The sequence below is a fragment of the Cupressus sempervirens genome, chromosome 11, assembly GCF_028749045.1.
Source record: "Cupressus sempervirens isolate cs-2001-9-10 chromosome 11, ASM2874904v1, whole genome shotgun sequence".
Classification (NCBI taxonomy): domain Eukaryota; kingdom Viridiplantae; phylum Streptophyta; class Pinopsida; order Cupressales; family Cupressaceae; genus Cupressus; species Cupressus sempervirens.
The window spans coordinates 652,204,145-652,231,881 of NC_143128.1; the positions used below are offsets into that span (position 1 = coordinate 652,204,145).

Below are 27,737 nucleotides of genomic sequence, written 5' to 3' on the forward strand. Positions count from 1 at the left end.
TAATGTACCTTTTTAACACTAGACTAGACAATTGTTTTGCAACAAATATACTCAGTTCATGTGTGAACCAAGACAACTACATTTTCTGATATTTGCCGGGCACAATTGGATGTGGTTGTAGTATGTAATAAGGTACTTAGGATTATTTAAGCTTTGTTGGATCGGGTAGTTAGGAAGTGAGGGGATGTGTCTGTTGGTTTTCCCAACCAACGGACCATTATATAATTACTTTGAATTATGAATGATGTACTCATGTTTTGATAATCAATGAAAGAAATTAAATTTCCTTGCCATTTGATATTTTGGTACGAATAATAAATGTTATGTTAGTACTATTGAATCTATGTTGTATTACTATGCGTATCTTGTGAGAATAACCATTCTACATTTTGGCGCCATTGCCTAAGTCTAAACTTGGAGGTCGTCGGCTAGGCAGGATGGATTAATGGGAAGACCCTTCCTACCACATATACAAGTAACGAACAGTGACAATGAAGAGGAGGAAATAATTAGAGAAGATTAGTTGACACGTGATCTGGTGACGACCTGGGAAATTTCTGTTGACCAGTACGTGCAAAGGGAGGCCCATGGGAGAGCAGTTCTGGAGAGCACGGTATGAGAGGAACTTTCGGTACCACTAGTGGTGTACGATCTACTTGGACAAATCCTCGACTGTTGGCAAGAAACTTGATACGCGTGGAGGAAGAAAGACCAGAAACAGAAAGAGAACGAATAAGGCAACAAGTGCTCCAACAGTTTGCCGAAAGGACACTGCAATGGGAACTGGAGGAGCGTGATAATTCAATTCATCATTAAAACTACGTAAAGTTGACAATAAAGAAGGAATCTTGAGGTTGTCTCATTTGATCACATAGATCATCTACAATTTTTAGGATGAGCATTCTTATTCAAGAGAGTTGGAGATTTGGTTTTTCACCTTGAAACTTTGAGTGCTTGATTCTGCTTCTTAGAGTGGAACAAAACTCTCAAATTGTGATAGTGTTATTAGGATTCATCTATGTAGTTTTTGAGTTGAACTTATTTTTCCAAGTTTCATAAGTAATGGTTTATAAGAACTCATTTCTCATGAAAATGAATTAAACACTTTCCATTCATTGCATCTAGGTGATGCAGATAGAGGTGAAGCACTGGGACTTCTTGGGAGGTCACACATCCTAGTATTACAGATAAAGCACACTTAACCATTGAGTTTCCTCCAAGGTTAAGGCCACTTTGCTTGCAACCCCTTTTGCAAAACCTTCAGCAAGTGTTGTGCACTATGAACAATTCATTAGAAAATTCCTTAAATCTCATCAATTGATGAGTAGGAGAATTCATTTTTCAGAATTATCCAAGGTTCCTTTTATTATATATACTCAATGAACAATTAAATATAAAGTTGGTATGTACATGTATGTGTAGTGATATATGCACATGTTTATACCAAAACAACTTTATATATGTTGAACATAGAGACTGGATTGCATGACTTATTTAATAGAATTTTGAGTAAAGTAATAAATATCTAGCAATTTGATTAATTGTAAGAATTTATATGTCATAATTGACAAACCTAAAATAATTATAATGATTATTGTAGGGCTCTTTGCTCTCTCCACAATAGATAATGCAAAACTTTGTTTCCCTGGTCTTTTAGATCATATTGCAGCAAATAAATGAGGTAGGTTTGTTACAGTCCTCGTTTGTTTCATATTGCAACAATTTAAATACTTGAAATTTATACAAACAAAATCAATGTAAAAAATAAATAGTGTCAATCAAGCTATACAATATATTAAATGTGGATCTTGCAAACAGTGACATATTATGATGGTTGAGTTGATGTGTTTGTTGTCCTTTCCATGAAGGTTCAAATCCCATTGGGGATGAGCTCCCCCACTTGTAGCCTCACCGGTTCATAGCTCTGGGTTAAAGTGTCTACCCCGCACTCTTTAAAAAATATATATTAAATATAGAAAGAGAGGAAAATTGTGTTTGCAATTACCTATCTCCCATTCTACTTCTCAATTCTGCAACACTTCAGGGCTTTGGAAAACTTTCGACTGAACTTTCCCAGCTGTGTTTTGTGTGTCGCGTAGTGATTTTCTAGAAAATCATGACATGCTTTTGCAGGGTTTTCCTGTCAGTGTCTCTTTGAGAGTTTCCACTAGTTTCCTAATTTTTTTTTGCTGATTAACCATTACTTGTTGCCAATTAATTTCCAAATAAAGTGCAAAAAGAATTTTCAAAGTTATTGATCAAAAGATCTTTATTTTTTGGGGAATAAATCACTGCACATGCGGAGTCCCATTTAATCAGGTATAATCGTGATTGTTTCTGTTTTTTGTTTGCTTCTATGCTATTAGTATATATTAATAGTCAATATTATTTAAAAATTTGAAACTACTTTATAATATAAATTACAAACTATAGGGGTTCACTGCTTCACTGTTAAAGGGCAAACTATAAGAGTGCATAATAATTATAATTTCAAAATTAGTGTATAATATTAATTACATAGTTGATCTCGTCACAGTCTATGGGGTAGTGCAAAGAGCTCAAGTCATATTGAATCAACAATTTTAAACAAATTCATTAGCTGCTTGGACACTATCTCACATGCCCCCGACAGTTTAGGATGATTGAGGCCCTTTCAGATCTCATTGATAACTGCCATTACTCCTCTCGTTCCTCCGATTAGGGTTTTCCAGTGGTCGGAGAAAAAACTTTAGATGATCTTCTGATAATTGATAGTCTGGATTGCCTCATACCTTGTAAGATGTGTAATTGCAAAAAGATATTTTGGAGTTACAGCTGTTTGGAGGATTCTACACATGCTCGAAAAACTATGTGAAATGATAAATGATACATGCATTGTCTTTGCAAATGGAAGGGTCATAAGTTTTGAACCCCTACTTCCCGTTATCTAAAACTCCTATCGATGGGCATAAAAGCTGAGTATGTCTATGTATCTTGGTGGTAGAAGTTAGAATAAGTTCTATTTTGTTTAGAAAAAGTGCAAATTATTATTTTTTGAGTGAGGCTCCAGATTCTTCATTTTTAATTTAAATATCAAGAATATGTAGCTTAACAGGTTTATGCATAGTTCTTCTTCTTAGTGTTGATCTTTTTAATTTAAAATGCCTTTGCCCAGCAGCATGATACATAACATATACTTAATGAATCTCTTGAATCAAGCTATGATGTCTAAAACATTCTTTTTTAATGCTTCTCAGTATTTTTCACCCTCTAGAATGCTTAACAAAATATTTCTAAAATATTCTTTTCTCCAATTAACTTGAGATTTATCTAATGAAATTTCTAGTAATCACTAGAATATCCTTCGAGTGCATAACTTATTTTAGTTCTCAATGATCGAACACATTCAAGAACCCAGTTACATTAATTTTTTTTGTTGAAATTCTATGGCTTCGAGCATACTTATGCAAATTACTGAAATTAATAATTTGTCAAAGGACTTCATGCAACTGTAAATAATTTTGGTTTTCCCCCCTTACAACAGGGTTAGTTGGACTCCTTGCTTTATGTTGAAGCGGTACATTCCAATAGGAATTTGCTCTGGACCTTATGAACCATTTATTGCAGATTCTGTGGACTTTGTAGTTAATCAGGTACATACAAATCTATCTTGGTTATTATCTTTGTTTTGCATTAGCAGTCCTCTCATGTTATCAGTAGATTCAGTACAGTAGAGGAATAATTTAGGAGTTACAACATTAAGCATTTTAAGGACTAATAAAATTCACTGCCCCATTTCTTTCACATTTTTTGGGGGATGAGCAAATACATGTTGAAGAAAAGCTTCAACTTTTTCATGACAATACAACAATAGTAAACATCTAGCCAGCAGTTACAATTTCACTTAAAATTAACAGTTTGATTCACACAAATATTAGTCAAAGGGGGTGTTAAAGGAAAGACCAAGAATCTGTGGAAATGTTGAAGAAAATGGAAAAGGAAATGAAATGTGATGGTGCAAGGAAGGTATGGACATGACACAATCTATGAAATAGATATACTAGAGTAACGAGTGCATTGTTAGGCCTTTTGAGATTGGTGACAAACTTTATATGGTGATAAGCTAAATTGTTACTTTCCATTAATATCCAAGGATCATTTGTAATTGTAGACAATTTTGATGATGTTATTCATAAATTTAAATTTAACCATAGTTACACCGCCCTGTGAGACGAGGGGACAATGGGACGGGGGGACAAGTTTACAAGACGGGGGGACAGAGGGGCCTTGATTTGAGGATGGGGGGGAACGTTGGAAGGACGACGGCAGGTGATGGGGGGTGGTGAGGGGAGCAGGGGTGTATATACTATACATTTGGTACTTAAAATGCTAGTTATGAAAAGATGTACTACAATTATACAATATAACTTGATATAATCATATAAAGATGTAAAAAATAGTAAACTTAAACAAAAAAAATTAAAAATTTAATATTGCATTGAAGTTTTGAACTGAAACATCATGATTCATGATCAAATGACAAACAAAAAATGAACATTGACATTGAACATCAACAAATACTAGTCTATATATCAATCTTCAAATCAATAGTATGGGTATCTAGATTCTACTATCTAAAAGTAATCAATGATCATATGAGTCATGACATAAAGATGATTACAATAAGTATCATGTGCCATGAATCATGATATCTAAATAAGTATATAATATTATAATGCAAACAAAAACTACAAGTCTCCCTGCACCCACAATAAAGGAGACTCCATCGCGTCCCCCCGCACCGACACAGGAGACGTCTCACCGTGCGGAGGTGGCACCCTAAGTGGTGCCGCCCAAAACTACCTTCTTGTGTGAAAATGCAAATTTTATTCGATAATCTTAGAATCCATAATCTCAATTTTTGTAGGGAACAGAGTAGGAAGTTTGAGCTAGCATCTGGATTCTATATCATGGGTTCTTGGAGATGAGAAAGAGAGAGAGTATGGAGTATCTAGCTCAAATGTGGTGGAATTAGTGTAATTAGCTTAAACATCCAAACTAGGAATAATCCTTACATTCATTGGAGAACAATCAATTAGGCCCAACTTAAATCCTCTAGGAGATTTAGACAATTGGTGATTAGTAATTCTTTTTTTTTTATATGATAAGATATGGTAATGATAAGAAATGATACAAGAACTACATATAATGCTACGCAATTGTCAAGAATCAATATTAAGCCTAAACAAATAGAATCAATCAAAAGAATCAACTTTTTAAGTACACATCTTGAAATGAGGTATGAAGGGGAACCTGCCACTGAAATCTAAGGCTGAAAGTGTTTGTCAAGTGTGCTAGGTGCCCTAGACTTAGTGCCTCTGTCAGATAAAACAACAGATTCTGAATGTGGATGGCCTACAGATCATTCCCTCCAAAACTCAGTCATTTTTTTTGGCCATGTGTGACAATTTTATTATCCCAGGGCTTTTCACTTGTTCAAATTCTGGAACTGTATGTGTGATTCTACATTCTGTGACTTCTGCTTATTGTATATGTAGCCCGCACATAAAAAAGAGGGGAAAGTGTTGTGTTGTATAAGAGCTTGGGTGGTTCAAACCTTGGGCAGGAATTAACCTCCACTATTCAAAATAAATACTTGTCTATTTATATTGTGCAGATAAATCTCAGAAATTATAAACAAGCCGTAAAAGACGATTGTAATGTTCTTAGAGTTGGTGCTTTAAGAAATTCAGAGTTGGTGCTCAGTTCATTGTATTGTTGTTGTGGAAGAGTTGGTGCTCTTATTAGGAATTTGGCGATTCCTTGGGTTGGTGCCCTAAAAACTTTTAAATTCTTCAATCACGAGGCTAGATTAGGACAATAGATTGTGGCAGTATTTCTCTCTGATTTTCCCATCCCAGGTTTCCACGTAATCTTGTGCATTTTTCTTGTGTTATTGTATTGCTTTTGATTTCAGTTTCATTAACTTTCAGTTTAAAGTAAAACAAGTTTAAATTTTTATCAAGGTTCAAAAGTTTGTATCTGCTACTTATTCAAACCCCTCCACCTGTCGCCCCCTCCCCCCTTCCCCATTGGTAGTAAAATTTTGTTCATCAGATATGTGTTAAATAAGGGAGAGTAAAACAAGTTTAGCAAGGTGTGTATGCTAGTTCACTCACGCCAAGGAGGATTACATAGAAAAAATATTTGTTCGCTAAACAATTTGAACATACTATTAGAATAATAAAGAAAAACTATTTGTTCGTTAAAAAATTTGAACATACTATTAGAATAATATTGTATTACTTACCTTACAATGGTCATTTGGGACACCTAATGTATCTTTAGTAAGATAGTTTAGTATCTGTGTACTTTCACTTTCAGTTGATTGTTTCATATAAAAACTTTGCCTTTGTATTTCCTTATTTAAGGAGATTTGTATCTTTGTAATTACACTTTTCGTTAATGATTGTTTGTTTTACAAACATCATCTTTTTATTTCCTTATTTAAGGAGCCTTCATCTTCTATGTAACTACTAATTCAATCAAATCCCATAGGATTTTAAGGAATATTTAATTTGGAGTATTTATATTTGGAATTAAATTCTACAAGTTTTTTAACACTTTTTAATGAAAAATTGTGAAGAAGGGTTTCCAGTTTGCAATGTCACGGAGTTTTGATTTTTTCTTGTGAAAAAATTCTAGAGTTTTTTGTCGATTAATTTTTTAACAAAAATGGTGGACATGGGTTTTTTCATTTTTAACCAAATTTTTCTCACAAAAATTAGTGGATTCTCTCTTTGTAAAAGGGTTTTGTGGTTTTTTCCTAAGGGTTATCTTGAGTTTTCCCATAGAAATTGTGATTTTTGTAAATATAGTTTGCTTTATTTTCCCCCAAAATCATGGTTTTCTTTGTTGTAGGGTTGATGGTTTTTGATGATCTTTTTGAAATCATGGGGCTTCTTTTCTTTTTTCACAAAATGAAGGTTTTTGACATTTTTTTTTCACAAAATTGTGCCTTTCTGTCATGGACAAAACATTTTGTCATTTTTTTGAAAAAAACCGCTCTCATGCAAAGTGCTCAGGGTCATACGCTATTTTTCATGGGTGAATGTTCTTGAAAATATATTGGATTTTTCTTGTGTTCGTGGGTGTTGTTGTTTTTGACAATTTTGGGCATAATCATTGTTTTCCAAAATTTTGAATTTTTTTGAAGGCAATCTCAATCTCTCTGGACAAAGGTAGCAATAGCTTTATTACCTGACACATCAAGTTGGAAGGATTATGGTAAACTCTAAGTTGCCGATTCGGGTTCGGGGACAGATTCGAGTTTGTGGGTTTGGGAAAATTTTTTCTTCCCTATTGGGTTCGTGGGTGGGTTCATGAGTATATCTATACACACACACATAAGAGAAACATGCATAGTTGCAAAACAAAGTCATTTCACAATATGAACAATTGTTGCTTGATCATTGATCAATGCCAAATGTCAACGATAAACATTAAATACTCGCTCATTAATTTATCTTCATGATTGTAAAGAAAATTATATATTGCATTACTGAATTGCAAAACATAGACTAGTTCATCAAATAATACATTGAATTACTAAATTGCAAAACAAAGACTAGTTCATCAAATAATAAAGTTTGAAACATGATGATAGATGACAAGTGTTTAGTAGTTTATCAATAATCATAATATCAAATGCCCTTCAAGAGTCAAATGGATCATCATAAAATGTGGGATCAATAGCTTCACCCCCAACTGCAACTATATCTAGATCCTCATCATTGGAACCCTAACTGGTTCCACTAGTCCCATATGTTGCTATATCATCATCCTCCTCAACATAAGAGATTAGATGAGTGAAATGCTTGTTATTAAGTTCCTTTTAGAGTTACATGAGAGAACAATTAAAAAAACACTCTTTAAACTTGTTTTGGCCTCAGATTCACAGCAGGTTTGTCCGGGTTTGCTCCAGCAAGAACCTAGACGAACCCATAGTCCAAACTAAGGACCCTGCCTGGATCCGCAGCGAACTTGGGGGCAAATCCGGACCCAAATCCAGCTTCTTAGGCTAAACTTGGTCATTTTAAAATATTTTGTAGCACCAGGGAGGGTCTCAGTAGTAGGCTTCTATCACAAAGTGTTATGATGAGAAAGGGTTAACTTTCCATTCGTTCATGGTAAAATGGCTTGCATATTTAATATTCAATAGGGTGGGTAGTTAATAGACTAACCATTAAGGGAGGCTATTAGAATAATATTGTATTATTTACCTCATAATGGTCTTTTAAGTCACATAAGGTATCTCTAGTTATAGAGTTTAGTATATTTCCATTTTTCCTCTCAAATAATAATTGTTTCTTTTAGAAACATCGTCATTTAATTTCCTTATTTAAGGATACTTTGTCTACTATGTAATTGCTCATTCAATCAATAGATTATCATTTCACATACAATTGCAATAGGGTGCTATAGTGGCACCATATACAAGGGTTATATAAAAAAATCTCAGTTTGCTAGGCAATCTGAAAAAGTGATTGCGAAATGAGTGCTACATCGTGCACCAAACACAAAAATAGCCAAAAAAAACTTCTGCTTGCTAGGTAGTACGAAAATGTGACTACGAAATGGGTAAATATAGTATGCACCGAGTACAAAGATAATGAAATAAAACCTCAATTTGTCAAGTAATCTGAAAATGTGATTGCGAAATTGGTGCAATAACATGCACCAACGACAAATAACAAGGAGGCCTTAACTGGGCCTGCTTAAGATGTCAAAACATACCAGATATCACTGAGTACTAATACATATTGCTAGTTTTTTACAAATATGATGTTATGGTTTTCGTTTTATTGATGCTTGTCAAATCTCCTCCTTAATATCTCCTTTGAGTGTACGGAGTCACACCCTTTCATTTTTTAATGCCCTTATGAAAGGTTCACATCCTTTGGCTATGAAAAGATACACATGTTTGACGACAACTATTGCCCCTTTCACTCCTTATTTTATCTTCACCTATCTCTCAATTATCATGTTTGTCTTTACTACTTTTCAAATCTGCACAGATTCCTTTTTTATTTTCTTCTTTCCTTCTGAATTCATCTTTTGAGATCTGCATATCCTCTTCTTATTTTTGCCTTTCCTTTTGAATTCTTATCTCAGATCCCTCCTTACACTTATGTTCTAAATGTGCTCTAGATATGTGCTACTTCATTCGGTCCTTCTTCTCCTTTGTATCTTCCCATGCAATGGAGAGGTCACACTTCTTCATTATGTATGCCTTTTAGCAAGAGTCACGACCATTCATAGTTGACTGTCTTTCAAAGAGTCATAACCCTTCATAATCATAACCCTTTTGAAGAGTCACAAGCTTCATAATTACATCCATTTAAAGAGTCAAAACCTTATCAAAGAGTCACAACCCACATTTTTGAAAGTCTCTTCCTTAATTTCTTGTCGTTCTTTCCCCTAATACCTCCTTAATTCTTATACTCCACTCTTTCTTCCTCTTTCCATTTTTTGTCCAACGGAGTTCTCATCTCTCCCTTTTATACTTCTCATTGAGGGAGATGCAACTTTTCTATTCATGGCTTTTAACCTTTTGTTTAACTTAACTAATATTTAGTTATTTTTAATATTATTCTTTAATATTTTTAATTTAGTTCTTTTTCTTTATTATTGAATCCTTTTTGAAGAAGGGGACATGACCCAAACTCTCCCAAGTGGAAGTGGAGAACAATTGAACTATCCCCAGAGGATCTCCCACAATTGGCTGCACTGAAATCTGCAAGTGTTCAAAATCAAATTGCCCCGAGATTGAGGTCAACATAAACAATGTGAAAAAGCTAGGACATTAGTAATCAATTTGAAACCACGCTAGATACATAGAACTCATAAATATGGGAGTAATTAAAAACCCATCTCCTATGATCAGATCGCCTCTACCACTAGTCCTCAACCAATAATTACTCCTTTGTTGGACTAACAAAACTGCCCTGCTCATTTGCAAATTGAAATTTGAACTCATATGTAATCGCCTCTACCACTAGTCCTCAACCAAGAATTTCTCCTTTGTTGGACTAACGAAACTGCCCTGGTCATTTGCAAATTGAAATTTGAACTCATATGTAATCTTATCGTAGAGTGGACAATGGTGCTAATTCATTATTACAACCCCAAGCCTCTGAAATATCAACCTTAGTGTAAAGAGGTTTGCTGTCCTGAACCAACTCCAAATGTAAAATGTTAAAGCTTACAACACAAAGCTTCTTAGGGTGAACTTCATGAGTTTGGAAGATCTGAAATAAATAAGGAATAATGTTGTAGGACTGTAATCTGTGAAGTACAACCTGATTTAAGTACTCTAAACAGAGGACAACAACAGTACCAATGAATTCTCCAAGTATTGGAATGTTCAAAAATAACTCGGAAGTGCCTAGAAAATGCCTCTAATAGTTGAAAATCTTTACTTCCTTGTCCAAAGAAATTGCACCAAATTCCCTGAATGAGAACAGCCACAAACTGAAGAAACTAATCTGCAACTCCATAGAAAGTTCCAAACTGAAAATGTGTTCTATTAATTGTCTAAGAATGCTTTGAAGAGTGACCATACTGTGAATGCTCATATCTCCACTTAAAATATCTCTCCAATTTATTTATAAACAGACAAATGAAATTGCAAAATGGCTGATAAGAAATTGATTAGCACTATCAGTTCTGAAATTTAGATCGTTATCTGTCCAAAATGTTAAAGTTGTAGCTTCAGTCGTATTGATTCGATTTGATATACATTATTGTTATTGGTAATCATCATTTCCTATATATACTTATCCATGTTAATAATATATATATATATATATATATATATAGATATATATATTGTTATACATATTATTATTTATGTTAATATAACATTATTTAAATGATGATTACACCATAGAGACATGTCTCCTGTCATATTTATATGAGATCCAAATCTGCATTTGCACATCATCAATAACAGTGGCTATGATTCTACATTTGTAGAAACAATCCTAGAAATTTACATGGTATCAGACCAGGTTTGCAAATGTAGTTACAATTAGCAATCAATAAATGGTACACAATTCATTAGAGATGGAGGATTTCTCATATATAATTGATTATAAATTAAAATTTGCTGCACGATGGGAAGCTTCCAGTTATGGAGGCAGAATGATGGGCATGATTGATATTTGGGGGACCTACATAGAGGAATCACTTGGTCTTTGGGATAATGGGCGTACATAACTTTGTTTGGAGGAGTTCCAAGGTCATTTTTTTTGTGACATGAGGCTTGCTCTCGGTGCCAACTGAGCGCTTGGTGACAGGCTTTTGTATGTATCTGTGTGCCCTCATTGTGACCACATTCTCTACATCTTTGTTGGCTAGTTAAATTCACTAGAAATGATATCATCCCTTGTAAATGATGTTGTCGGCTTTTGTTTTGAATTGAATGACTACCATTTGCATTCATGCAAAATTTATTATATGAACAAGACTTCTCATTGGTCAAACCATGATGGAAGAACTGACACCTGTAGTACTTCACGTTAGAGGAATGAATTGTCCATTAAAATAGAAAGCAAACCCACTGCTAATCGAGAAGAAAAGAGGTAAAAGATAAAATCGTATGTGGAAGCAAGACCCACTATCGACAAAGACATGGAACTTGCAGAAATAATAATAAGAGGAGCAGTAAACAAGTTACATGTGGCAGTCGATATAGATATGGAAAGGGGTAGCTTATCAGATCAATGCCTAACAATACATTTTGTGGGAGAGAGAAATCTACAGACATGGTCATTGGAAGAACCTCCACCTCATCGACACGAGAAGTGGATGATGTGTGCTTCCAGTAATTACTGAAGGTTATAATATTGAACCCTTTAGTTTATCGGGTATGGTAGACATCGTTGAAGAAGTGAATAGAAAGAGGTCAACAATATTGAGAGATGAGGGATATATGCAGTTTTGATGAACCTGCAAATGATGTCCATATGAAGCACTATGAGAGATATAAGGACAGGAAAACAAGTAAATTTGAATGGAGAACATGTCCACATAAGGAAAACGATAAGGGAGCCACATCTAAACAAAATATATTAAATGAAAATGAATATAAAACAATACTTATCGAATGGAAAAAAAATTGAATGGTAAAAAAAGTTACAAATAAAACACATTGTAAAGAAGACAATATACCGGTTGGGTTGACTTATTTCAATTGCAAACATTAGTAACAAATAACTTCACATGGACACCATCACCTTGTACCATTAACAAATAAATCCATGTGAACACAATGTAAAAAGATAGGGAATGAAAGGCAAGTCAAATGCAATTTATAGAAAGTCAAATGCAAAAACAATAAATAGAAAATTGGTAAGTCATGTTAATAGGAATAAAAGCCGAAATAGTAGGGAAGATGATTAATGTCATCTTAGTATAACTTGTAGACTATAAGAAATTGAGAAATAGTTGTAATTATTAGTGGTATAAATTCTGAAGGCATTTTTCTTATTTATTAGACTTTTTAATGCTATTATAGTATGACAAACATTTAGAGATAACTAAGTTAAGAATCTAGTGGCATGTCATTGAAATAATAATTATAATATGTTTATAATATGAAACATATATATATTTTTTAGAATTATAAATTATGAAGGAATTAAAACTATATTTGTTTTATATGAAGTCTCTTTCAAAATGAAGCTATTACAAGGAGAAAGTCTTAAAAAGGGGAGAAAGATTATCGTCTTAAAACCCTTAACATAGTGAATGAAATGTGTTTGGACTATCGTAGAAGAGATTAAACATGTCCTACGTTGAACCAAGACACCAAGCACATGGGTTGTCATTAATCGAGGAAGGTAACTGCACTATATTTAACTACATTCACGATTTTCCCGGTCAGGCGGATGAACAAAGGTGGGCCAGAAGGCAAAGGCAATCAGACTATTTGGAAACTTGATGTCATAACTTCTACCATTGTGGAAAGACCAAAGCAAATTAAAAAAGGGGTACAGGTAGCACAACCCCACCATATCATACAAAATGATGACAACATATTATAAAGGTTTCCTTACATCATCATGAATCTTGAATAGTCCATCACATATAAAGAAATGATCCACGTGGACTGCCAATGGACTCCATATTTGGTACTCAATGCGAAGACCAAGCAAAGATCGATGGGGTAGAGTCTGAAACATATAAAAGTGCAAAGGGAATATCATTGACATGTCATACTCTATCCTAATCTATGTGCAACCAAGTTATAAGGTAAGTGTAACTAAGGGAAGTATGTATGGTGTAATACGAAAAGTTTTCACTTCATTGTTTAAGTACTTTGCATTCTTAATATGTAATAAGGGGTGATATAATAACCTTGCAAATAGTATATAAAAAACATAAGATATGTTTTATTGATAATTGTATAAAGATTTACTCATTTTTAATATGATATGATTATACTTGATAATAAAATGAAGAAATAATATACTGAAAGCATAGATTAAAATATACATATATTCAATATTTAATCTATGCATATATTCAATATATTCAATATACATATAATTAGAACATTATGAATTTTCATTTTATAAATGAGAAATTATTTTCTCTCAATTGTAGATTATTGAATATGAATCTATGTCAATATAATTGAGAATTATAATGTGAATCATGAGAAATATACTTATGTTACTATTAGTAACAAACATGAGTTAAACTACTAACATTCCTATTTGAATTATAAGTATTGTTTGCCTTGATTTTCTTCCTTCGAAAATATTATTGCAAGAAGAGGTAGATTGAGATTCAAAGGGAGCCTAGCATTTCATTTGAGACAACTTTTAAAAAGAGGGAGCAAATAGAGGATATGATTTAGTCAACCTTCAATGATCTTGGTCCTATTGATTCAAAGGGAGTAAGCCATGTTGAGATGCACTCTCCAAAGATCAATAAATTCTAGCAGTCAAGAGGACTGTGATTCATGAATATACCTCGTGACTATGTGATTTTAATGGGCCTACCCCCAGTGTACATCATGAGGAAGTGACAACTTCAACATGATATCACTTACCTTTGTTAATGATCTCTAAAACTTAACATATACGATCTCCTTAAAACCAAGGCAAAACCCTATCAAAGTGAAAGGTGAGAAATATTCTACAAGAAAACTACAAGGATCATTCATGGAAGCAAAACTTCATTCCTCAAGACAAATTGAATAGAACAAAATTATCTCTCATGAAAACTAAGTATCACTAAATAGATACTATCACCCAACAATGTTGATGGAATGAGTGAGAATTTTACATTGAGGGGGGAGGGGGAATAATAACCAATGTTTCATTCCCATTGGTTGACAAATGTTTATACAGAGACATCATCTTGATTGATACATATGGACTGTCATTGGAGCAACTTGTTGGAAATATTCAAGACTAGCTAGGTTACTGAGAGGGGAGGGGTGAATCAGTAACCTCAAAAACTTTACCAAATTCAGATCTTAATTGTAATAATCCAATTACCATTTAGTTCATCAAATCATATCTAACTGTATGCATGAGAAACTAAAAACATAAAACATTCATAACACGTGAACACAATAATTTGGTAATCCAGAAACCTTCCAAATAGAAAGTAAAACTGGGGTGGGGATGATACCCACAAAACTTCAATACTACAATATAAAGTTGGCCGGTTAAGACTTACATTGATCACTTCTGATGATTTGCCCTGTTAGGAGCAATTAGGACTGCTAGGTTCACCTTGTTAGAGGTTTTACAAACACACAATGAAGTGTGCACTCAATAAAGAGATTTGAGAAAAGACTGTTACGTCTACCTTGTTAAAGGATTTGGACTTGTTCACCTATTAGGATGAAGCAATAGATCTCTAACTTACAACTGAATTGCTAATAGAGATTCCTTGAAGTACTGATCACCTTTATGTGATAGATATGACTCTGCTGCTCCTTTACTAATATGGCCTTACAATGCATGTTGTCTACTACTAATTCACATTTGCATGCTTCTTTTTCACATTACTATTACACTTGGATATGAAACAATACATTACATATATATCAATCCAATTTACATAATTACAAAGTCGGCCATCATACAAGTTAACACCAATATTACAAAGTCGGCCCATATGTAGATACTCGGGTTCTAATGACTGACTTGGTGAAGTTTTGATACTCGGCATCCACTGTCATTACTCGGCATCTTCCTGCACTCGGTAGAAGTAGAAGCTCGATCCATACTAATCACCTTAGAGTAGTCTTGAACTCGGTTTGCATTGGACTCGGTAGATGCTATGTAACTCAGTATAAACTGAATTACTTGTTTACCATGACTGCACTCGGTAAACACTAATCATCATACAACCCGGTTAACACTAACTTCCCTTTACATGAACTGCTAGCTCGGTGAAAACTGCAAAGCTTGGTAACCACTGAAGTGCTCGAGTTGAATTGCTAGACTTCACGTTGACTGAATACACTTGATAACCACTGAAATGCTCGGTAGGAACTGTAGTGCTCGGTGGCTACTGAATTACATGGCAATCACTATAGACTGTTCAATGAGCTCGGTAGCCATACAAAATCTGAATAAGTGTTATCACTGATAACAAACTTGACTAAATGTCAACAATCTCCCCCTTTGGTATTAGTGACAAAAACACTTATCAACCAAAACTTATATACATCACAATGTGATACTACCTCGGTATGGTATACTTTTTTTGAGATTTTTCAAAATTTGTCTTTGTAAGTATATACAGTATACTATATCTACAAATTCTCTATTATATACACTTTCTCCCTTTGCATGATTCTCCCCCATACAATATACATAGTATCTCACTATACATAGCATAATAAGTGTCTCTCCCCATATATAGCATACTAAGTGTCTCTCCCCCTTTTTGACAATAATGCCAAAGATTTATTCAAAACTTATTTATATGGAGACACCAAAATGAGAAAGAAAATCAGAATGTACCTCAAGTATAAGTGCTAGAGTTTTATCCCAGTTCTCTTGCAAAATCTTGCATGTATGAAGAGCAATTTGCACTTTTGCAGAGAGTTCTATCATGTGATCTGCAATGGAGAAGTTGTTGTCATGGATCAATGTTTTTGAATAAACAATATGCTTTTGCATTGTATCTGATGGAACCTCAAATTTTTTTGCAAAATTAGGGCCTCCATTTGTATACTATGTTTTCACTCAATTTTATCAGCCATACATGTTGAATCATTATCATGTTGTCAAAGGGATTATGTGCTATTCTGTAGAAGAAAGTGTTAGCACTGTATATGACAGCTACAGTTATCTGCAATAATGATGACAGCATATTGACAAAAGCTTGAGTTTGAATTCTATTAATAAGAATCTTATAAAGCATTCTTGAGCAGACCTCTGAAGATCACATGAGCAATTTAGTAGGATACAATATCCATGGTTGTGACATGACTGTTGTCATAGCTAATTGAAGAGGAAAATATAAGCAGGGTGAGTCAAAGGCATGAAGATGAGAAATGCAAACACCAACGACCCTATAACAGTCCTCTCAAGGTTGATAGTGTATGAGGATTCAATCAGAACTGTACAAGTAATTACAGCAGGATGACATCTGGAAGTCTATATTCAGAAATAATGATACCTATTTCATCGCACAGTATGCTTAGAATATAAAAATTCAAACATAAATAATTATGTTGGATCAAATGAAGCTGTATACAGTGATTATGCTGTGGAAATAAAATGGGAGGTAATGTCTACCGAATTTGGACCAAAAAATCTCATCAGATGTCAATAAAAAACAGCATAGGTCCTAAAACTGAGGGAAAACCAAAAGATGGTGCAGATGCCACTTGTGAGGTGAAATGGGTTGATTCCTGTAAGTCTTCATCTGATTTCTCAGACAGTGGTTTGACTTATGAGAGCACCTGTCACAGCATGCAGGAAATCGCTAATGTGTAGTGTGGGAGCCGTGTGTGTATTGATCGATAAGGTTTATCTGTTGCTGCCCCGGCTATGTTAGTGCAAGTAATTATGCACACCCAAAGAATTTGTATGATTCTCAGGATGAATCATGTGGCATCGAGGAGCATATGAGACCATTTATTAGCAGTGATTCTGGAGGTTTGGCAGATTTTTAACAAGCCATCTCAGCTATGGGTTCAATTCCACAAAAAGCTGCAATAATTGCACCAATCAACAGGTACAGAGTTTCAGCTGCTGGCAGTACATAGATGAAAAGAATGATCTACAGATGCAATTCAATGTTAACTAATTTGTCTTGGCAATGCTGCGAGAATAGGTAGTATGGGAACCAGAGGCAGTATAGCTGAAATAAAAATAGGAAATCAATAAAACAATGCCTGGATGTGGAGATCGCTAGATCCAGAATATACCAAAGAAATATGTATTATTTGAACAGTAATTGAAGTAACTGTCAGAATATGAAACAAGTTAGTATAGAATATGTAAAACCTGCTTTCTAATGTAGCCTCATTTACTATATGTATAAGAAGAGGTGTGGCTAGTATGGTCCAGATTCTGCAGATAGGTGTTTATGTGAACTTACAGTTACTGTTGCAGAACCATTCTTATCTTATTTTTGGCATCTGAGGTTTGATAACTTGTATTTAGTTGTGGGCAAAATACAGTGCAGAATGGCATTTGACACCGATTAATAAAGATGAAAGGAGTTGTTAAAGGCATGTATGAGAGATTATAGAGTGATGAAAATCTTTCACCCAGGTCTGCAAATGATCACATGGAAATGAAGTCACAGCCTGAAATAAATAAGTCAGTGGACATAACAGAGGTGGTTGATAATTTCAAATCTTTTTGTTTACTTCAGTTAGCGGCAGTTTCTGTATCGATATGTGGAAGCATAAGTCTCTTTATTTTTCTTTTGCTCCTGTTACCATGAATATTTTAATGTGGAAATTTTGAAGGAAGCAATGGGACCTCAAGCCATAATGATTTAAAATGAAAGCTTTTTCATAAGACCTTGATACAGCTTCATGAATTACATCAAATGTATGGCAGTCTCCTTGATGTTGAGAAGGCTCTGAGCGGAAAATTTTAGAGCAGCACTAAGCAATATTGTGGGAAGAAATTCCCAGTACGAAGAGATGAAAAAACTAATTAGAATGGTTGAAAGACACGCGTAGCCTCAGGGAGATCATTCCGTCATAAAAAAAGCGCATAGAAACCACAACGAAGGAGCATTCAAAGGACTCTTTGATAAAGAGTTGCAAAGATACTGATGTATTGACATTTTTCAGATGCAAATATCTGATGACATTCTGTGTTTTTACAGGTTTGAAGATTGCATAGCGGGAGAAGAAGCGATCAGTATATTGAATTCACAAACTGAGTAGAGGAGAGAAGGAACCCATCACGATAAGGAGGGCACGATAATTTTTCAGACGCCAGTTCAAAACACCTGCTTCAAGTCATGACCATGGAGGCTTTAGGATCTTGAATCTATGTTTAAACTAGAGTTTAATCAATAAAATCATTGCGTAGAAGATAGTTATAGGAAAATGAAATAAGTAGCGCCCAGAAGATATAAAGGACAATAGTGTAAAGTGCCAGTTGAATTGGATGTTATTAAAATTATGTTTAATATTGATTAGTTTCTATGAAAGGGTGCGATGTTTCATAAGACAACTGACACCCTTAGGTTCTTTATAAATATATGTAATAAAAGCCAAACCAAAGGGGAGACTTATGACAATATTATTATTTTTTAAATTTTACCTACTCTATGATGTATTAAATTTTTTTATTGGCGGAGAAATGAGCAATTGAACGAAGCTTTTGGATTTTGGATTAGTGAGCAAATTTTTATGCGGTTTGGATGGATTTGCAGTAGATGGATCATCCATAAGGAGTGTCTCTACGTGTAATTTTTATTTCTGACACAATCTGTAAGCGTATTTATTTTTATTTGCATTGGAGTTTAAATTATTATTATGTTGTGTCCTTTATAAATGTTTTTTTATTATTTTCTATAAATATTTTAATATTTGGATAAGTAGACCAGGTCATTATTGCATTTTAAATTTGATAAACATAAATATTGTGAAATATTTTATTGTTTCCGTATTTATGTCTAGTTTGTCTCCGTCGGAGTTAAAATACATTTTAGACTAATTTAAATTGCATTTATATAATTGATCCGTCGCGTTAGAATTATTAAAATTGTTTATAGTTAAATATATTAAACTTTATAAAATTGTACGTTTCGACTTATAATATTGACTCTGATTGCCCATTTAATTAAGCACTGGTCTTTTACTCCTGATTCATAATCCATATGCTGGCAATTGCTTCATTTCTTTCCATTGAGGAAATAATATATTCATTTGTTGCAATCATTTGTAATAATCACTTTTATTTAAAAGAACATTCATACAATTATTTAATTTTATCCTCAATTCGTAATTTGCAATCTTAAAGCCTTCTATAATTCTTGCCATTTTGAAAGCTTTCATCATATTCGTGTTCTAATTAATCTGCTATAAGCATCTTGGATTTAAGTGTTTCATCCAGGATCAAGTACACCCGCCTCAGTTTTGTAGAGCCGGAAGCACAAGGGATTTAGATTGCATCGATCAATCCCGTCAAGTTGGCCTCAACCAGTTGGATATCTCAGCATCGAGCAGGCAAGGCTCGCAGGATTCCAATTTGCGGTTTTGGGAACCAACATTATCCATGATGGGAAGGATCATATTCTGAATATCTATCAGTGTAGACCGGATCCTTGCTTCTTTTCTCAACAACTCTGCTTGCATATCTGACAAGAATATGATCTTCATATGATGTGCAAAGCTTGAACTAGAGTCAAGTTGCAATTGCTTTGCACTAGCCTTCAGATCTTCATCAATCTTTGTCAGTTTGCTCTTTATCTCCTTTGTAAACTCGGTAACATCGCACAACTTTCCAAAATGTGATTATACATTAGTGCAAGAGGTTTCAAGATTGGTTAGAATTGAGGAAAGCTCCACTTGTTGGATAGCTATTTGCTGAGCAATGTGCTCAAGCACTTTATTATCAAATTTCTTTTCTGCTTTCTCAATTAACTTGTCTTGATCACTAGAGTCCTCATTAAACTTTTGGATTGCCTCTTCTAATTGCAACAAAATGTGTTGAGAAGTATCAACTTCAACACCTATCGCCTCAGTCAAAATATTCTTGGCATCATCAATAATTTTATATTCCCTATCTCTTTCCTCTCTCAATTTCTTCTGCTTTGCCTTCTTTTGGAGGATTTGACCAGCTATATGCATTTGATCCACGGTGATATTATCAAAGTCCCATTTGGGAATTTCTATTTGCTCATCTAGGTCTATATCCTCTCCTATCTCCTTTCCTCTACTCAAAAATCTTCTACTCGGTTGAGCCTTAGGTTCAACTGTCCTTGTACTTAATGCCTTTGAAGCCGGTATGGAAACAATAGTAGAGATAGTAGGATTAGTAGTGAAAATTGATATAGTACCAACAGATGGGATACTAACTAGAATGCTTGCTGATTTCAAAACTGAAGTACCTACAGAAGTATTCGACACTATAGTAGCCAAAATTGTAGAATCCAAAATTGTAGTACTCAAAACTGAAGTACTTACTGTTGAAGAGCTCAAAATTGTAGAAGCCACTATATTCATGCCTGATGACTCGGTTGCTGAAGAAGAGGGAGGTTGCAGCTCAATAGATGAAGTGCTAGACACTTCTATCAGTGATGTGTTGAGCTATGAGGGAGCGAAGAGTGATTGGACATTTGATGTATCTATTGTGGTCACAATCAAACTTGTTGAAGTTGTCTCCGAGGTTGATGTAGCTGCTGGTTTGCTTGGAGAGTTAGGAAGTGAGGCAATGACTACGGCTGCTATCTTCATAGGGTTAGTCTCCTCCTCATCTTCTTTATCTTTCTTGATAGCTTCTTCCTCTTTATCTTCTTCAACTTCCTCATTGTCAAAATGTGTGGGCTCAATGTAAGTTTCTTCTTCCTCATCATCACTGTCATCGTCCTTAACCTCTACTGGGAAGTCAGTTTGTTTATGCAAGTGATAAACATTTTTTCACATGCTTGTGGCATTCTTAACCACATGCTCTATATCCTTGATCAACAAGTGTTAAATCTAAGAGTCATCTTATCTTCATTTTTCTTTAAGGACTCTTTTACCTCAACATCTGTCATGCTAGGTAGCAATTGCCTTAGGGTTTGTGCATAGATATCTTTTGCTGTTTGCATAGAAAAGTCCCATCTTGGCTTTATTTTCTCTAATAATTCATTAGAGATTTGGGAGGCTATCTGATCTGGCAAATACTTCCATTTTCCCATTTTGGTTAACACTAGTTCTTCAACTTGTTTCTTTTCTGCCTCTAATCTTTTTTCATACTTCAAGGATTTGAAGTTGGTTATGCCTGCACCTTCTTCCAATTGTTTAATTTTCTTGGAAGGTGGGAGGAGGTTTGCTAAAGACAATTTCACTGCCTTTCTTTTTGGATCTCCTTGTAAAAACTATAGTGGGTGGCTTGGTGATGATCACCTTCCCTTTCTTCTTTACTGGTTCTTCTTTTTCTGTTTCCTCTTCATCCTCTGCTTCTTCAACATCTTCTTCTTTGCCCTCCGTTAACATAAGAGGTGTGCTTGTTTTCAGTTTGGCTATCCTCCTCTTACCTTTGTTAACCGCCCGTGGAAGCTTGATTTCAAGCTCTATTCTTGCCTTGGCCTCATCATATGTTCCAAAGTGTGGTGCCATTTGGATCAACAAGTTCATTAATCAAGGCTTCAATTATGTCCTTTGCTTCATCTATATTCACCTCATAGGAAATAGGTTTTACCCATACAACTCTGTGTTTTACTGCCTAAATGTAGACTCTGTCATAGTCTACCATGAAATAAACATCATCGTTGTAATCTTCAACTAATTTCCTAGGTATCTTGAATCTGTTGTTCATTTTCTCCTTGAAGACATCAAAATAGTTATCCATTATGCTAACAAAATTCTCTCCCATTTCAAAAATATATTCATTAATCTGATATAGCATAGGCACATCTTTTCTCCATACTACTGTGCCTTTTGAAGGGGAAAACTTATGAACATAGAAAAATAAACATGTCAACAAAGAATCGAATTTGCAAGGGTTGTTCTTGGAGGTTCTAATACTTTCCATGTTTTTGTTGAATTGCTTCAACAACAAATCTGCAAGATCATATGACAGATTGTTCTTCACAACCTTGTATGCCAAGTCAACAACTTCACATGACACACTATTGAGACAACTAGAACTGTAAATCTTGTGAGCTATCACATGTATGCCGAATTTCAGTTCTGCATTAGTTACACTACTAATCTTCATGCCTTTACCATCCCACTCGGCTAGGGTTTTCTTTTCTAACTCCACCCGACCTAGGGTTTTGGTGGTTTTGGCTTTGGTGAGCATGGGGAGGCTGGTGATACGATGAATCATTTTCTTGGTAATCAAAACTGGTTGCTCAAGCCATAACTGACCATTGTGAACTCGGCTAAGGATGTATGTAATCCATTTTATTTGAAAACTTCAGGGTAGGTGGGGAATGTGGGTTAAACAATTGTCTTTCAAATGTTTATGTTCGGGTTTGAGAATCCCATTACAACAATTCTCCTAGGGCATCATCCATTTCTAGGGTTCTAATTTCCTGAATTGCACACTTGAAATGAGTTCGGATGTCATTAATGAGTAGTACCTTAGGAGGGATTTGCGACTGCGCTCCGTTTGGGTCAAAGGTTTCAGCAATCACCAGCACAAGTTTGAAATCAGGTGCTTTCCATTCTACTCCTCGGACCACCATCTCTGACCCTTTCCTTGCTTTGTTGTTGCTGCTTGATGCCATGGTAACTCGGTAAGCTATGAAAAACTTTGAAGAACTTAGTTGCAAATTTTGCTTGAAGTTGCTTGATCGCTCTGCAATTCGCTTCTTCACAATAACACTTAGAATTCTCGATGAAAAATGAATTCGATTTCATGCTTTTTGTTAAAACTTCGCCATTAATGCTCGGTATAAAGGTAGCTGTGATGACATCATGCGCGACAGCTTGTCATCCACTATTCAATTGATTACTTGGTGAAGGTTTCGTAACTTGGTAATCAAACATGTTCTTGTTACTCCCAACTTTGCTCGGTAGAGTCCATGACCCAACCTTGCTCGATAGAGAAGTCAACTCGGTGATAACTGATACCGATCTCACTTGATGATCCTTTTGTATCTTGAATACTGATTTGGATCTTTGCTTCCTTTCAATTGGAACTATTTGGATGTGATCTTGACAAGGCAGTTCTAGTTCTTCCTTAAGAACTTAGTTGGAAATGGTGGAGTCACCCACTTCTGAGTGACATGACCATCATTGCTTGAACTAGCTTCCTCGGTAGATTTAGGAATTCATTGCTGCCTCATCTGCTTTTGAATGTTATCTGCTTTCGCTTTCTTTTCATCTTCAATTCTACCTGTATTTATGCAATTCTTGGCTAGATGACCAAGGTCGGTACAAGTGAAACATCTTATGGTGGTATCTCTCTTCCTTGTGTGATGTTTAACATAGTTCATGCCAATGTGTCCATATTCTCCATAGTAATGACTCCCAGATACAGGCAGGTTGAGTGCTCTTGTGATTTTGTTTGGTTGTTGTTCTCATCCAACCCTTGTTTATGATCTTCGTGTTGATGGTGTGCCCATCCACGAGCATGTGACCTTCGTGTTGATGGTGCGCCCATCCACAAGCATGTGTGTATGCGTTTGTCGGGATCTTGCGAGACTCAAACTCTCGATTGCGATCGGTTGGAGTTATGTTCATTGGGTTTGGTTGGGAATATGCATTGCCTACGGGCACTCATCGTTGGATGAGTATGGGTATGTAGGGTAGGCAGTGGAGGGGGCTTCTCTCGCAGCCCCGGCTTGTTCCGACAAGGTTACGCGAGAAGAAGTTTTCTAAATAAGTGATAACTAAACTTAAAACTATGTGCTTATGTAATATGAAAACAAAGATAATAAAATATTGGTACCTTTGGGTTGCTCCGAAGGTATTGCAGATACCTCGTGTTGGTATTGCCTATAAGGTTGCAACGGTTTCCCGGCTTCCTAGGGCTTGTGTGTTGTCCTCCCGAGGGAGTTGAATCCACACATTGTTCAGCTTGGGCTACTTGATGCCAAGTGAACTACTCTCCACTAGAGTCCCTACATAGTTGACCCATAGAGTGTCTGACCAAGACTTGTTGTACTGCATTGTCTCATGATCTCCATCAGCACGGCAGGAGTGGACCTATGGGTGCCACGTGGTTGGGAGGCATAGCTACCTATACCACTGCTAGGGACCGGTGTACAGAGACGGTACCTTTACCAGTTGGACCGCTGCTGGATTATCACTGGGTACTTCGAGTTTCGGAGTATGTTTTCTTGTGATTTAAGCTTTTCTATTGGATGCATGGATATCATGTTTAGAGGATGTTAGTTTTACTTGATGCATTCCTTTATGATGTTGTAGCATATGGTTGTATGATGTGATTTATCTCTAGTTGAAATATCTTTGCTATGTGTAGTTAGCATGATTAGATATGCTAGATGAATTATCTCTGCTATGTGTAGTTAGCATGATCAGATATGTTAGTTGGAATATCTTTGTTATTTGTTGTTTAGCATGTTAGATGTATTGTTCTTATGATGTTATTGGTAGTTATTGATATAATACCTCATAAGACATTTCCAACTACCTGGTTGGCAATATGAGGCTTTGACCTCGGGCGATGGCTAGGACCCGTGCGATCTCATGATGCTATTATGGTTGGGTGGAAACGAGCATGTTAGTTGTTTGTTTGGATTTCAATTATTCATGATCTTCTTTATATACATGTTGTACATTGCGATGTTCTTTCCACATATTGCTTTTGATGCTATGGATTAGCGTAGAACTTTGTTTATGTGAGTATCATATTCTCCTTTATGCCTCTAATGCTGTCGAGTGCTCGCTCCTCAATTCTGGTGTTCCGGTACTCCCTGGTGAGGAGATATTTGCCTTATTTTGGCCTTAAAAACACCCTTGCTGCCTTTCCTTTTAAACCCAAGCGACATTGTGTCAGCATGGGGCGACACTGGTAAAGTGTCGCACACCTATAGAAGTAAATGTCGTACGACACTAGTAGTTGTTGTACGACCTTGGTAATTATCGCATGGCCATATTGGAAAGTGTCGCATGGCCTTGGATGAAGTATCGTACGACCTGGTGCAAAGTGTTGCACGAGGAGAAAGTGTCGCATGCCCTTAGAGATACTATCTCACGACATTGAGAAAGTGTCATACGATACTTTGTGTGAGACCTACTCTGGCAAACAACGGGTATTTGCGAGCTTGTCGAGTATGTTTTGGAAGGTGTTTTGGGTACCTTTCTGGGGGTTCTTACCTTCTATATATATATATATATATATATATATATATATATACGACGATTCATTTGAGCTAGGTTCCAGCCCTCTCGGAGTTAAGATAAAGATTCTAGGAAATTTCAGGGCTTCAGGAATTCAGACTTAGCCAAATTTTAGGAGGTCAGGATTTCAGACTTAGTCAGATTTCAGGTTTCAATTTTGGACCTTTCGGCATGGTGTCCATTAAAATGAAGAGATCGTTATATGGAGTCCTCATCATGTGCATGATCATTCGAGGATCTCTTCTTCTAACACATGCTTATGTGGTGGTTAATCTGGAAATGGACCTTGGTGTTTAACCATGCTTAGAACCTTGACGTCAGGGTCTGAAGTAAATATCTTGTGATGGGATTGTTGTTCCATGTATCCCTCCTTGGAATCGTGGTTGTCTTTCGGTGCTGGTTGTGTTTTCGTTGGTGCTTGGAGATCTTTGGAAGTGTTTGTTAAGACTTCCACTGGTGTAGGCGAACATGTGAGTTGGCCATGTTCCCTATCCTTATTCTTGGTAATGATAGTTTACCCTTGCACTCGGTTACTTTGATGTTGTTGAGTAACTTATCTTAAAAAAAAAAAATTCAGTGCATGTTTTATCCTTGTGTCCAAGGATCTCCGGGCAGGGCATTACAACACTTGAACAAAATGGTATTGCAGGAAGGAGAAACAGGTCAGTGATTGAAGTAGCAAGAGCTATGTTATTTGAAAGTGATTTGGCAAAGATATTTTGGAGAGAAGCAGTGAATACAACAGTATATACAATGAATAGAGTTCAAATCAGAGCAAATACAGATAAGACACCTTATGAATTGTGGTTTGGACATACACCCTCAATTAAGTATTTTAGAATTTTTGGAAGAAAATATTATATTAAGAGAGATGATGATCCTAGAAGTGATGAAGGAATTTTTCTTGGATATTCTTTGAAGAGCAAAGCATATAGATGTTATAACAAGACTATTGTTGAAAGTGCAAATGTGAAAGTTGATGAGAAGTTTAAAATTCAGGAGAGAATGCTTGATTATGAATCTAATGAATGTACTAACCCTCAACCTAACATTGAAACTACTAAACAATTTTTTGAGACTAATAGTGAATTGTTGAATGAAAGTCATGTTGAAGAAAACAAAGAAGAATCTACAATTGAGACAAGATTAGAGACTATGACACGTAATAGGTATACATCAAGACATCATCCTGTTGAGCAGATTATTTGGAAGCTTGGACAGAGGAGTTCTTACTTGAAATAAGGTACATTTATGTTTGATTTCTCAAATTGAACCTAAGTCTACTAATGAAGCTTGTGTAGATGAACATCGGATTAAAGCTATGAAAGAAGAATTGGATCAGATTGAAAGAAACAAGACATGGGAATTGATCCCTAGACCTAAAAACAAAAATGTGATTGGAACTAAATAGATATTCAGAAACAAGATGAATGAGCAAGGAGAACTAATCGGAAATAAAGCAAGATTGGTATGTAAAGGATATCCACAGCAAGAAGGAATTGATTATGAAGAAACCTTTGCCCCTGTGCAAGACTTGAAGCAGTGAGAATGTTTTTGGCCTATGCAGCATTTAAGAAATTCAAAGTGTATCAGATAGATGTAAAGTCAGCATTTCTGAATGGTGAATTGGATGAAGAAGTCTACATTGAGCAGCCTGAAGGTTTTCATTTCTCTCAAGAAGGAGACATGGTATGTAAACTAAAGAAAGCATTGTATGGACTAAAGCAAGCACCTAGAACTTGGTATGCAAGATTGGATAAATATTTGTTGAAATTGGGATTTACAAAAGGAACAATTGATAGTAACTTTACATAAAAGAAATTGAGAATGGATTGTTGGTTATAGTTATTTTTGTTGATGACATTATTTTTGGAGGAGAAGATGAAGCTAGTGACCAATTTGCTGATGAAATGAAGACAGAATTTGAAATGAGTATGATTGGAGAAATGATATACTTTTTGGGATTATAGATAACACAAAGCAAAGATGGTATATTTATTAGTCAGACAAAGTACTTAAATGATTTGTTGAAAAGATTATAGATAACACAAAGCAAAGATGGTATATTTATTAGTCAGACAAAGTACTTAAATGATTTGTTGAAAAGATTTGGCATGGAAGATTGCAAACCAGTTGGAACACCTATGGTTATAGGACATAAATCACATAACAATCCATTCTGAGGTTCTAGATCACCGAATTGGTCATCCGTTTGAGAAGAATCTCT

General features: G+C 35.3%; 2 protein-coding genes across 7 annotated transcripts in view; one reads left to right on the top strand and one right to left on the bottom strand.

Annotated features, from left to right (window-relative positions):
• LOC149531458 (uncharacterized) overlaps positions 1–18,877 on the top strand; it is a 68,152-nt gene extending 49,275 nt beyond the window's left edge. For all 3 annotated transcript variants that reach the window (XM_089808506.1, XM_089808507.1, XM_089808505.1), the window contains 2 exons: positions 3,524–3,632; positions 18,367–18,877. In XM_089808506.1, coding sequence (XP_089664632.1) covers positions 3,524–3,632; positions 18,367–18,372 — 115 coding nt within the window. In that variant the 3' untranslated portion in view covers positions 18,373–18,877. The remainder of the gene's footprint in view (positions 1–3,523; positions 3,633–18,366) is intronic.
• Positions 1–27,737, bottom strand: part of LOC149531459 (uncharacterized) — a 69,642-nt gene that overhangs the window by 36,790 nt on the left and 5,115 nt on the right. The window contains exon 2 of one of the 4 annotated variants that reach the window (XM_089808502.1): positions 14,706–16,132. The exons of the other annotated variants lie outside the window; for them this stretch is intronic. The gene's annotated coding sequence lies outside the window, so the exon portion shown is untranslated. Of the gene's footprint in view, positions 1–14,705; positions 16,133–27,737 lie in introns of those variants that run through there. 4 annotated transcript variants of the gene reach the window in all.